This window comes from Suillus subalutaceus (assembly GCF_016647625.1).
Source record: "Suillus subalutaceus strain FC151 chromosome Unknown DFJ58scaffold_780, whole genome shotgun sequence".
Taxonomy (NCBI): domain Eukaryota; kingdom Fungi; phylum Basidiomycota; class Agaricomycetes; order Boletales; family Suillaceae; genus Suillus; species Suillus subalutaceus.
The window spans coordinates 1-11,710 of NW_024541029.1; the positions used below are offsets into that span (position 1 = coordinate 1).

The following is an 11,710-nucleotide window of genomic DNA, read 5'->3' on the forward strand; positions in this document are numbered from 1 at the left end:
TAGTCCACGTTGACGAAATTGTGCGGCCGTGCCATTTAATACCGAGGATGGGACAGTCTGTAGATTTGAGGTTGAGAAGCGGGAATGCATATGAGGTGGCGAACGATTTTTATTTCAACGAGTTCATTGATGGCGAAATGTTTTGCGCATGTGTTATAAAGTAATTAGCTACAACGACGTGTCTAATACATACTACGGTTGCCATCTGTAGCTGCCTGTAGCCGCAGTGGTAGCTCCTGTAGCTACCTGTAGCACCCCCCAACCATATAGCCGCCTGTAGCATGGCTTAAGACTATATAGCACTATATAGGTCACTGTAGCGTAAGCCGTGCCTACATAGTGCTACTGTGCCTAAAAAGCGCTATATAGCTGTCACCCGAGCTACGGCATTTTGGGTTTTTTCCTGATGTGGTATGGCCTCTTGTGAGAGCTACCCTCATCCGACATGGTGGTCAAGAGGGGTGGAACTATCATGGTGGGAGAGCTACCCCTCAGGATGGGGGAGCTACTTGGTATTGGGGAACTATTCCCCAAGATGGGAGAGCTAGCTGGCGCCTCGTGTGTGGGAGCCAGTGATTCAACAGTGGATACTCTGAGAAGTCATAGTGAATACCACTTATTTCATAGTAAACATAAACAGACCTAGTCTTGACTGGGGTCACTGGGAAACCAGTCCTCAAGCAGGGGGAGGTACGACTCCTCACAATGGAAGAGTTATCAAGCACCTCAGATGTGGGAGGCGGAGAAATGCTGGAGTTCTTGGTGTGAATGACCACGTAGTACATAAACGATGAATGATGCTCATCGAATAAACATACCTGTTATGCTTGTTCGGGGTTACTGGAGAGCTAGCCCTTAAACTGAAAGAGCAACCCTTCGAAATGGGAGAACTACTAGGCGCCTCAGATGTGGGAGGCAATGAAACACTGGAGTGCATAGTCAGTGAATTAAGCACTCAGGGAAAATGGCTCGTGATAATAAACAGACCTAGCTCTTAAGCTATTCTTCAAAATGGGAGAGCTATTAGGTGCCTCAGACGTGGGAGGCGAGCTGGAGTGCGTAGTGAGTGGATGGGTCCTGCTCTTGATAATAAACGGACCTTAAACTCTTGAAAGACCCGGTACTCCCTGACACAACTGAGCTACCAGTGCTGCTTGTGCAGGGCATGAAATTTTTCAATAGCATGCAAGCCTTGCAAGGTACTTGTTTGTTGATTGTGATATCAGCCTGACAGATGGGAAACTCACATGGTAAGTTAAGTTTGTCAAATTTTGCTAAGTCCAGCAATACTCCGCAACCAGCCATGGCATGGAGCATCTCATTCACAAGAATCCCAATATGTAGATAGAACCAGACCCTCTGTATGTCGACAATGCCAGGAAGACAGCTGACATTTGATGAGCATTGAACTATCTTAATCTTACAAGTTATGAAGCAACCCTTGATATATGCCTTGATATATGGACCATGGCAATGCTGGAAAGACAGTTGCCACCTAGGAGGTGAGTTATCGCAACCCTTGATATATGTTGACAATGCCAGAACAACAGTTGTCACTTAGGAGGTGAGTTATCTAGTACTCATTCACAACGATCCAGAACACTTGATAACGATGACGAAAGTTCAGATTCGTATTTATGAGGGCGTTCCTCAACTCCAGGATTCATCAGCATGTCTCTGTCTCTTTTTGATGTACCCCCATTCAACTGACAATGGGCATACGTTTGCGTGTCCCAACTGCGCAGATACATTTGTAAACAGCGATGATGTTATTCATCATCTGTCGGCTTCTGTTCTCTGCGGTCAATGTGTTGTCCAAGGCATTACTCCAGACTTTGGAGAACACAGTCGTTTCTCACAAGACGACTATGTTGAGGACCCAGAAACAGAGCAAGATGGTACGTATTTCTCACTCAAACAGCAACTAAAGCTCAGCATGCACCTAGTCTATGGGGAATATGAAGGCTTTGATCCCCTGGACGATGTCGAAGAACCCACAATGCCGCATGCCGAATACCCTGCGGTCGGCTTAGCATGTGATGCCCCCCTTGTATCTGTCGATCCCTCCGCAGGTCCACATCCTGGCACAACAAGGGAATATCACCCCAATATACCAATTGCCAAACCCGGCGGGCAAATTCATCTTCAGTGAATGGACGATGACGAACATGCTAATATCCGACATACAGAAAACTTATATTATCCCTTTGCGTCGAAATCTGAGTTCAACCTGGCATGCTGGCTTTCGGGGGGGGGGGGGAATTATCGCAAAAGGAAATTGATGCCTTTCTCCACCTCGAGCATGTAAGTTACCTATCAATTTTTCTTGTACCGGTATATTAATGATAGATAGACGAAGAACAATCCGCCCTCTTTCAATACGTCTAAAGATCTGTGAGCTTGGATCGAAGGACTACCTGAGGTTCCTCGATGGCACCACCAGCAAATCAAGGTTGGTTCCTATAAAATGAAAGCGCCGTTGTTTCTATATTGGAGGGATGGTCTGGACATTGTTAAGCATCTTTTCGCCAACCCAGTATTTGCACCTTGCATGGATTTTCAGGCATACCGAGAATTTGAAGGTCCAGATAGACAGCGAGCTTATGGAGAATTCATGAGCACTGATCATGCATGGGAGATACAGGTGGGCGACACCTACCAATGCTGAGTGCTCACTGTATTAACAATGAATTGTCAGGATAAGCTTCCTCCAGGCCATTCATCCATTGGTGTGATTGGTGCTTCAGACAAGACACCTCTAACGATCAGGACCAGATGTTGATCTCGCTTGCTAATATTCATGCAGGTTTTCATATGAAAGCGACATCACATGTGTTCGCTTTGGTCGCTTACCTCCCAATACCTAAATTTCTCGAGGTCTCGAAGCCCGTTCATGCAATTCTATCCGCACAAGTCTACCATTTCGCAATCTCGATTGTCATGCGTAATTTGAAGATTGCTGCTCGTGACGGCTGCATCATGTCAGACCCAAGAGGAGATCTGCGTATGATTCATACCCCTTTGGTTGCCTGGATAGCTGACTATCCTGAGCAACTCCTCATTGCATGTACTGCCTCGAAGCACTCACCAATTTCCCTCGCTGTCGCTGCACAATTTGGGGACCCTCTTCCACACTCTCCCCGAATTTGTTCTCGCATTCTTGACGCTATCGAAAGGGCCTGCACTATTTCTGACCCTTGCAACATTGCATCCTTCTATAAGGCATCTCAGTCGCTGCATCTGAACGGCGTAGTTGAGCTGTACTGGATGGATTGGGGCGATGCATGCCCATCCCGCTTTTTGACACTGGATGCCCTTCATCAATGGCACAAGTTTTTCTTCGACCACCCTATTACGTGGTCTATAAACATCATGGGGGAGCAGAGCTCGATTGTCGACTATCAGCTCTTCAACCTCGTGTAGGAGTGCGCCATTGGGCAAACGGTGTATCTACGCTGAAGCAGCTAAATGGTCAAGATCATCGAGACCTCGAGAAGCTCCTTCCTGGCGTGATTGTCAGTGCTGTCTCCGATGACGTTGCATCCGCACTATGCGCTATCACAGAATTTATATTTCAAGCTCAGAATCTCTTCCTCTATGACGAAACGTTACACTCGTTAACTGAGGCCTTGCGCGAGTTTCACCACTACAAAGTTTCCATCATAACAGCTGGTGGTCGCCGCAGCAAGAACGGTCCCCTTAATCACTTCCAGAATCCTGAAACTGGAGTTGATGCAGCATGTCGTCCGGAGTACTTGCACCATGGGTGCCCCATATCAATGGAGCAGCGATATCACCGAGCACTGTCACATTACCCATGTGAAACGGCCTTATCGCATGACTAACCACAAGGATTTCCATGGTCAGTGCTGCCGCTTCCTCGACCGACAGGAAAAACTACAGTTCTTCCAGCTCTACACAGTTCTGAAGTCACACCGGGCAAGTTTAATATACGAAATGTCCAGGGAAGCAAACGCAATGGCTCTCCACTATCCCGAAGCGACCTGGATCTCCACTGTTCTGCCTGATGAGCAGTATGTCAGCGCCGGCAAACCAATCATTTCACTGTTCACCAAAGATTGTTCTCATATCTCTTCTGATGATTCTGTTGCAATCTTGCTTACTCTCCGTCCACATCATTCCCACCTATCTATTGAAGAAAACATCTCAACTTTTTCACATTCCTGATCTCCGTCCAGCGCTGGGTGATCTGATCTCTGGTAGATCTTACCTCAAGTGCAATGGAAGACGATTTTGTCGCCCTAACTGCTCCCTTTCCTTTGATCACCTTCGCGTTTGGCAGAATTTCCGCCTGCAGCGGTGCTCTACTCAAGATAGCCATATTGTTAGTCCTGCTCAGACCGTTCAGGCGCTACCACCAAACTCTTCGATGCCATTTGGAAGAGGAAAACACTGTCCTTATTGCTCATGAAAGTGGTGAACTGCTTTCCCTAGCAGCGTCTGAACGTACGTGTAATCCTTTTGTTTGCAACTTTCTAGATTCTCACAGAATGCTAGGTTATGCCGTTGTCCAAGTCAAATCTATCCTCCAGCCTATTACTAAAGCCCCCCATCTGAACCAGCCTTTCCTCTATGTCGATTTCTTCAACTTCTCGCATTCATTAGCCAACACCTTTGATGGTGTTCGTATTGTCACTCCTGCGCCTGTGACTGATATGTTCTTAGTTCACCGTCATGTTCGATCAAACAACACTGCTTTGGGGGACATAGTACCTCTGGAAAGTGTGCATCAGGTTATCCAGCTAATTCCCAAGTTCGGTCAACAGGTATCAGCGAGCATGAACTGCGACAATAGTTTGCAGCTGGCGCGGGAGTTTTATGTGAACAACTTCGCAGATAAAGAGACCTTTCATGCTATTCTCAGTTACCAGTAGTTTCTTGCGCCTGTACCATCCGAGTCGCTTAGTAGAGTCCCTCAATCCCAAGATTTTTGCCTGGCAAAGCTATTGATTGAATGGCAAGCAGTCACGGTGATCATCTTATCATCCCACAAAGATTATGATAAACTCTTAATCATGATCGCTTACTGAAAATTACGGATACATTGCGCGTGTTCGAAAGTCCCGGAGCCAGTACGGAGGTTTTACTATTACTGGCTGTTACAAGCTGTTACAAGTTGCTACGGTCGATTCAAAAGAAGCGCTGTGCTACAAGTTGTTACGAGTCACTTCGCTCGGCAGTGGTTTTCCTGATGACTTTCCGAAAAAACTCGAGTCTAGCAATTCCTGGACTATCCCAAACTGAGCGCTGAGCGCTCAATGTGCGGGCAAAGTTGTAGATCTGGCAGGTACTTCGGTCGCCGCATCCGAGGCGGATCCGCTCTTGCAACTGAGGTTTATAATGTGCGTCAAGTCGTGCCATCTTCATCACCCTAGTCAAGGATGCTTGTTACTGTGCGATCTGTGGGATTGAAACTGTCCACTAAAGCCAATCTTTTGGCCGTGTCGCATGTTTGCTTGCGCTAGGAGCGTTGTCTTCTCCGGCAGTCACCGTATCTGCACCCATCGTCAATTTGGGTTATGCCCAGTACCAGGGATCAGTTGACATGGTGACAAACATCACCAGCTTCCTTGGAATACGCTACGCGGCTCCTCCAGTCGGTGCGTCTAGTTCTGTTTGTTCCACACATTCTCAGCTCACGGACCAACCGCATAGGCGACTTGAGATGGGCAGCTCCGCAGCCTCCATTGGCTGTCTCTGGGGTTCAACAAGCTACCACGCAACCAAACAGATGCAATAAAGCACCCACAGGCAACTCTTTGACAAATCCGTTTGAAAGCACCTCTATGAGGAAAAGGGCTATTAGTCAATCTGAAGACTGCTTATTCTTGAAGTAAGCCCTGTCGTGGAACGATGATGTTGACATTTATAAACAGTGGTTGCATCCGGCAGTGTATACACTCCTGGAAGTAAAGTGGTGGCCACTCCGGGAGGAGGGCTGCCAGTTGTCGTTTTCATTCATGGTGGGGGATATATTACAGGAGCTGCAAGCGTATTCAATGGCGCAGATCTAATTGTGGACTCGAATCACGGTGTCATCACTGTCTTAATCCAGTACCGCCTCGGTTTATTCGGTATGTTTTCGCTTTTCTTCTCAGTTCCAGATGCGTACTAAGGTGTACACACTGTCGATTAGGTTTTCTTCCTGGGAAAGCAGTCAAGGAAGGGGGTGCACTCAATGCTGGACTACGTACGCAATTATCATGATCTGGCAGTCATTCGGGTTCAACTGAACCTGTTTTAAGTCGACCAGAATTATGCATTACAATGGGTGCAGGCCTACGTGAGCAGAACTTTTTACTTGCGTAGTATACCCCAGCTGATAGGAAGCTTACCCGGATAGATAAGCAGCTTCGGTGGCGACCCCGCGAAGGTCACAATTTGGGGGGAGTCCGCTGGTGAGCTGCGCTAGGTACTCTTCGTCGTCATCATCTTTATTTACTACGTTGTTTCAGGTGCCGGTTCAGTGCTACAACATATCGTTGCTCATGGAGGAAACACGCAGCCTCCCCTCTTCGAAACCGCCCATGACGAGTTCTACGTTCTTACCATCCCAATACAAACTATAATGACCGAATTCCGGAGGTGATTCTTGTTCATGAGGACGATGTATGCAGGGTCCTGAATACCACTATCAGATGTTGTATAGTGAGGTCGTCAATGGAACGAAGTAAATCCTTTGAAAAACCGCCATTCCATATCTAATTCCTCAACTTGCAGCTGTACCTCAAGTTCAGATACCCTCTCTTGTTTGCGCGCTGCAGACGTCAATACGCTGCAGACCTTGAACTATAACATCAATGTCAACGGGTTCTTTGGCACGTTCGTATTCGTCCCTGTTGTGGATGGCACTTTCATCTTGGAGAGGCCTACCGTGACGATAAGGAAAGGTCGTTTGAATGGCGTACGATCCACGAATTCATCTATCTCACAAACGAACTGAGACCCTTTCTCTTAGAAATATCTCCTCTCTATGACCAATTCGCATGAGGGCAACGCTTTCGTCGACCAATCGATGACATTGGATGTTGCAGATTATGTCAAGACGCTTTTCCCGAATTTCGGTTCTGCTCAAGTTGCTGGAGCGGGTGACAATGTACGAGAACTACGGAAGTAAACGTTAACCAGGCAAATCTGCGATGGGTGAATGTATGTGTATTTTTGAAGCAATGATCAATGCCCCTGATTTCATGGGTCGTTTTAGGCAATATTCGTTTGCCCCACTTATTATCTCCTTTTGGCATTTGGAGAACGAGCTTGGAAAGTAAGTTCGAGGCAACTTGCAATCTATGTATACTCAATACAAACAGGGCGAGTTTGCAATCCCGCCTGGCCTGCATGGAAGTGATGTTGCATACTACTTCACCTCATATGGGTAAGTTGAGGCAATGGGTCAACCCCTACTTTGACTGTATACTGTTTCAGGGGTGGTCCTCCATACAACAATTCGCAGTTCATCACTGCTTTCTCGAATTCATTCATGGCTATGGCCATGTTCGAGACTCCTGACGACAGATACACCCCGGGAGATATCACACCTTCCTGGACATCTTGGCAATATGATTTGACAGAGATGAAGTTCAACGAGACATTCGCGGGAGTGCCCGACATTTACACTTTTAAGACTGATAGCGCCTTGCTGGAGCGTTGCGCGTGAGTGCCATATTTATGATGAGACAAGGTGCTGAGCTAAAGGCATGTAGCTACTGGCTGGACGTGTCGGCGTATTCAGCGCAGTGAATGGAAGTTGAGCGCTGCTCTGGTATCTGCGTGAGCTGAATAGTCCTGCAACATGTTTGTCAGCCGTATATCAGCTTGTCACATGCTCTAGTCATAGGATTATCCACTCGCCAAGTGAGACTCGAGGGATGAAATCTGATTGATCGAAGTAAGTGTTTCATCATGAATCCCAGTAGAAAGAGGTGCACCCAGGGATATCGATGGGATCAAGGTAAAGTTGTCGGTGAAATCGCAAAGCAGTGACTCGCGCGGAATGTTTGAACGCTTGCAAAAGATCGGAGAACTGTTTATGATTTCGGTAACCTGCCAGTACGATCTCCGAAGTATTCTCTTGATATTCGGTATTTTTTGTACAGTTGAGGGGTTCGGCCTCGGCCCATCAACGGCACCAGAACGGAGCCTAAGTCGACCTCGTGCCAGACATTGTCAATTATGACACGGGCAGAATACACAACCTTTCTTCTAGTCCACGTACACGCTGATTAGTACAAATGCGACGAAAAGTACATACATGTGTTGTATCCAATTCTTTGTCACAAAACACGATCGGCGTGTGTAGCGACGAGGGGAGTCGTGCAAAACAAAGCAGGTGAATGTTTCCGTATACCTTCATCTTGGACGATGAATTAGCGTTCTAATCGGTCCTGCAATTGACTTGTGAGTATTCGCTATCAGGTCAAGTCAGATTATTTAAGAGCAACGAAGAGCTCACGCGGGTCCGGATAAAAGTAGGACAGGATATGAATCGTCTGTGCAGGTCTGTGCACGAAGAAAGCCCGGATGGATGATCTGTGGTAATTAATCGCATGCGTCAATGATAATGTCAAACAGTCCGAGAGACGATGTTGAATGGACAATGAAACTTTGTCTTTTGACTCATACTCACCCAATAGCAGTTTCGCCTCGACTACTATAGCCGCCGTGCACACAATGCAGACTTTGGCATTTAATGTACATAAGCCCTGATCAAATGACGCATATTGAAATCGATCCTCACGTCTTCAAGTTGTAAGTGCACTACATTGTGCAAGTTCGAAGTGTGAGATAGGACTGAAGTGAGTTTCGAAAAGGGGAAATATGTACACCACTACAAGTCTGCTACTGACAGTATGAACGAATGAGAGTTTATATATGTAGTACCAAGGGGGTGGCGTTCTAGGGCAGCAATGTAATGATCAGATGTAAAGAAAAGGGGTTTCTCATCGCCAGGGGAATACAACTCCCTACAAAGTTACTCGACAATAAATATCAAATTCATGTTTGAGGGTTCAAGATTGCATTGTCTCTATCAATTCGCTGCCCACGAGGCACGAAAAAAATCATCAAGACTCTAGACAGTGACCACATTGGTCAAGTCAGCAACGAACTACGTATTGCATCATCAGTCACAGTACCAATGCGAAAGCAGAAACACGACTCACTGTCCAGACGTGCTCATAGACAGGCTGGTAGCTCATCGATCACTTTAATTCTTGGCGCAAGTATAGCCCCGCAACCCATAGGGCACACAAGTAAAACCAGAGCAGTAAATGCGAACGCCTAACTCGCAAATACCGTTTTCGGGAACGCATGCGGTGATAGACATACATGCTGCCAAAGCAGTAACGACGAGGAGGAGGAGGAAGTGCATAGTTATACGAAGTGAGACAAGAGATTCTGGCTTACTGAGTTGGACAGGCCTAGGGCTTGCCTTTATATCCCGGAAATAATGTCGTGGGGAAAACTAAACTTGCAAGTTTTATCATGTGGCAGATTGCTGGCGCCTGGATGGTTCACGATCGATGATTCAGTGGAGCCCCAGAATCAGTAGGTAACAAGCCAGAATTTGAACACATACTCATTGAACTTTAAAAACACGTCCCGAGTGATGGAATTGCATAAGCAAAATGGCCTCTGCGAAGTCCCGGTTACGGATAGAGAGGTCAGATAACAACTCACAGCAAGCTTGCGATAAAATTGAATGTGTAGTGACGGAATGAAGGTGAAGGAACATCACTCAATTTCTCCCATATATTCTGAAGTGCATCACCTACAGCTAGACGAGATCAACTGTTAAATATCAAACTCCATGGATACTTATGCTGCTCCCTTCTGCTGGCTGTTCAGGAGGGTTCACTCCATGAAGATACGCGAAAGTGTTGTTATGGGGCATTCCAAATAGACCTCTAGTCTAATCGAGAGGCACACATGCAGAATTCTATGTTTGCCAACCGAATTAAGTATTGGTCCCTTGCTGTAAAATCTGTTGATATGCAGCTGGGGGTCACGCCAATGACATCATAAGTTAGTCTATGGAACGGTCGACACGGACACTGAATGTACTTACGTGGCACTTTTTGAGAACAGAAGGTATGTACCATCGCAGCTTGACCGCGCAGCACGAGTCAACCCTGAGAACACGAGAGACCGAAGGACCGTCGAAAAGTCGCACCTGGCATTAGCTGGTGCGCCTGCAGGAAGGCACTTGCAAACAGCTCTTTTTGTGTAGGAGCGACTAGCTTGCCACTTCCATAGGTCTGGCAAGCTGGGAAATTACGGTCTTACTGGTGTTAGCTCATGAGTGCTTGAATGTGACCAAGAAGACAGAGTGCAGGGAAAAAGATCACTCGCACGATGCACCACGGGAATTTATGCATATGATCCGAAAGGGCTGGAGCTTCAAGCTCAGTAAGGTCGGGTTATGATGGGATGAGCTTCAGTAAGAACTAGTTATGGCTACATAGATAGGGCTGTGTAAGTGTCGGACCTCGTTGAGATAATGGCAGGAAGATGAACTGGAATGTGACTCACGCGTGTCACAGTGTGCGCTTCTTCGAACCTCGCCACATTTCAATTTTCAAACTGCTCCGCATTTGCCAGTATACCAAACGTCGAAGGCAATAGTTAAGAGTTCTTCCACGAGAGTTGCATATGGTACGGTGGCGTTGGTATACGTCTCACCATCATTTGACAGTTTGATCCACGTTCTCCACCTGGACACAACAACACAACTGCGCTGCTACTGTAACCACTATTCGCCACGCCGAAGGGTCCGGATTCCGGAATAAAGAACATGATGAATTGTCTCTTTCTCGCTCTTCTACTCCCCAGGGTCACTGCACTCGCCCACGCAAGATCCCCCTTGTAGACGTCTTTGCGACACGAGGTAGGTAAATATGTAAGTTTTCGACATCTATATCGAGTGGTGATGCTGATATTGTCTCGTAGCGCACCGCTAATGCCCACAGTGGAAAAAGGCATAAGTTGGCACAGTCATCACGCCAGCAACTTGAAGCCCACGCTATCAGCAGGGACGTCCAATGCGATTGACGGAGCCACCCTAGCAACGTTGCAGACCGGAAGTACCAGTGCAGCTACTAGTAACAGAGACCCTTCCCCGTTGAACGTTGAACATGTTCCGGACTCATCGGCTGCTTTGCAGTTCTCATAAGGTGGTTCCCGGCGCCCGCGTCTTTCACGCATCGGACAAACAAGTTCGTCTGCTTCCAGCTCCCTCTAGCTTTCTGTTCTTTATGTTAGAGTAGGTATCACCAATGCATATGTACTGGTATTTGAAGACACATGCAATTCGATATTGCTCCCAGTAATCAATAAACGACGCCAATGTACGCAGCTTCACTGTCAGGTCATGGAGAAAAAGTATTGTCGGCAGGTTTCGAACATGCACCACCCAGGAAAAGCTTAGGCCTTAGGGTCCATGTAAGTAATTTACGAGAGGACAGCCATAGGGTCATCGACAATATTGACGCTCCAGAATTGAGCAGCCCTGTAGGCATAAACTCGACCGACGCGCGCGACTCGCCCCTGCCATTTCCGATCGCCGGGATTCCTAACACATTTTTATGTGGGTGCCTTACCTTCCCTTGAAAACATTGCGGCATTTTTGGGCGTCAATTGGCCCCACGTTTGTGCAGCATCCGAATAGACGATTATAAGCGGGCTCTCAATC

General features: G+C 47.0%; 4 protein-coding genes across 4 annotated transcripts; all 4 read left to right on the forward strand.

Moving 5' to 3' along the window:
* Positions 1-2,297: 2,297 nt before the first annotated feature.
* On the forward strand, positions 2,298-3,423 carry DFJ58DRAFT_751690 (uncharacterized protein; the record flags this gene model as incomplete). Its single annotated transcript, XM_041387780.1, has 4 exons — positions 2,298-2,304; positions 2,354-2,644; positions 2,699-2,738; positions 2,807-3,423. Exons 2-4 carry the CDS (start codon positions 2,468-2,470, stop codon positions 3,421-3,423), a joined length of 834 nt encoding a protein of 277 aa, XP_041234638.1. The 5' UTR covers positions 2,298-2,304; positions 2,354-2,467.
* A 20-nt stretch (positions 3,424-3,443) lies between these two features.
* On the forward strand, positions 3,444-4,115 carry DFJ58DRAFT_834057 (uncharacterized protein). The gene is made up of 2 exons (XM_041392236.1): positions 3,444-3,862; positions 3,913-4,115. The coding sequence occupies exons 1-2, from the start codon at positions 3,733-3,735 to the stop codon at positions 4,026-4,028; spliced, it is 246 nt and encodes an 81-aa protein (XP_041234639.1). The 5' UTR covers positions 3,444-3,732; the 3' UTR covers positions 4,029-4,115.
* A 78-nt stretch (positions 4,116-4,193) lies between these two features.
* On the forward strand, positions 4,194-4,895 carry DFJ58DRAFT_712213 (uncharacterized protein; the record flags this gene model as incomplete). Its single annotated transcript, XM_041383846.1, has 2 exons — positions 4,194-4,467; positions 4,519-4,895. The coding sequence occupies exons 1-2, from the start codon at positions 4,242-4,244 to the stop codon at positions 4,893-4,895; spliced, it is 603 nt and encodes a 200-aa protein (XP_041234640.1). The 5' UTR covers positions 4,194-4,241.
* Positions 4,896-5,566: 671 nt separating this feature from the next.
* DFJ58DRAFT_751692 (Alpha/Beta hydrolase protein) lies at positions 5,567-7,678 on the forward strand (the record flags this gene model as incomplete). The annotated part of the gene is made up of 14 exons (XM_041387781.1): positions 5,567-5,621; positions 5,677-5,854; positions 5,914-6,095; positions 6,158-6,211; positions 6,267-6,304; positions 6,365-6,419; positions 6,477-6,606; positions 6,671-6,691; positions 6,742-6,925; positions 6,980-7,117; positions 7,150-7,170; positions 7,226-7,285; positions 7,332-7,396; positions 7,447-7,678. 14 exons carry the CDS (start codon positions 5,567-5,569, stop codon positions 7,676-7,678), a joined length of 1,413 nt encoding a protein of 470 aa, XP_041234641.1.
* Positions 7,679-11,710: the final 4,032 nt, after the last annotated feature.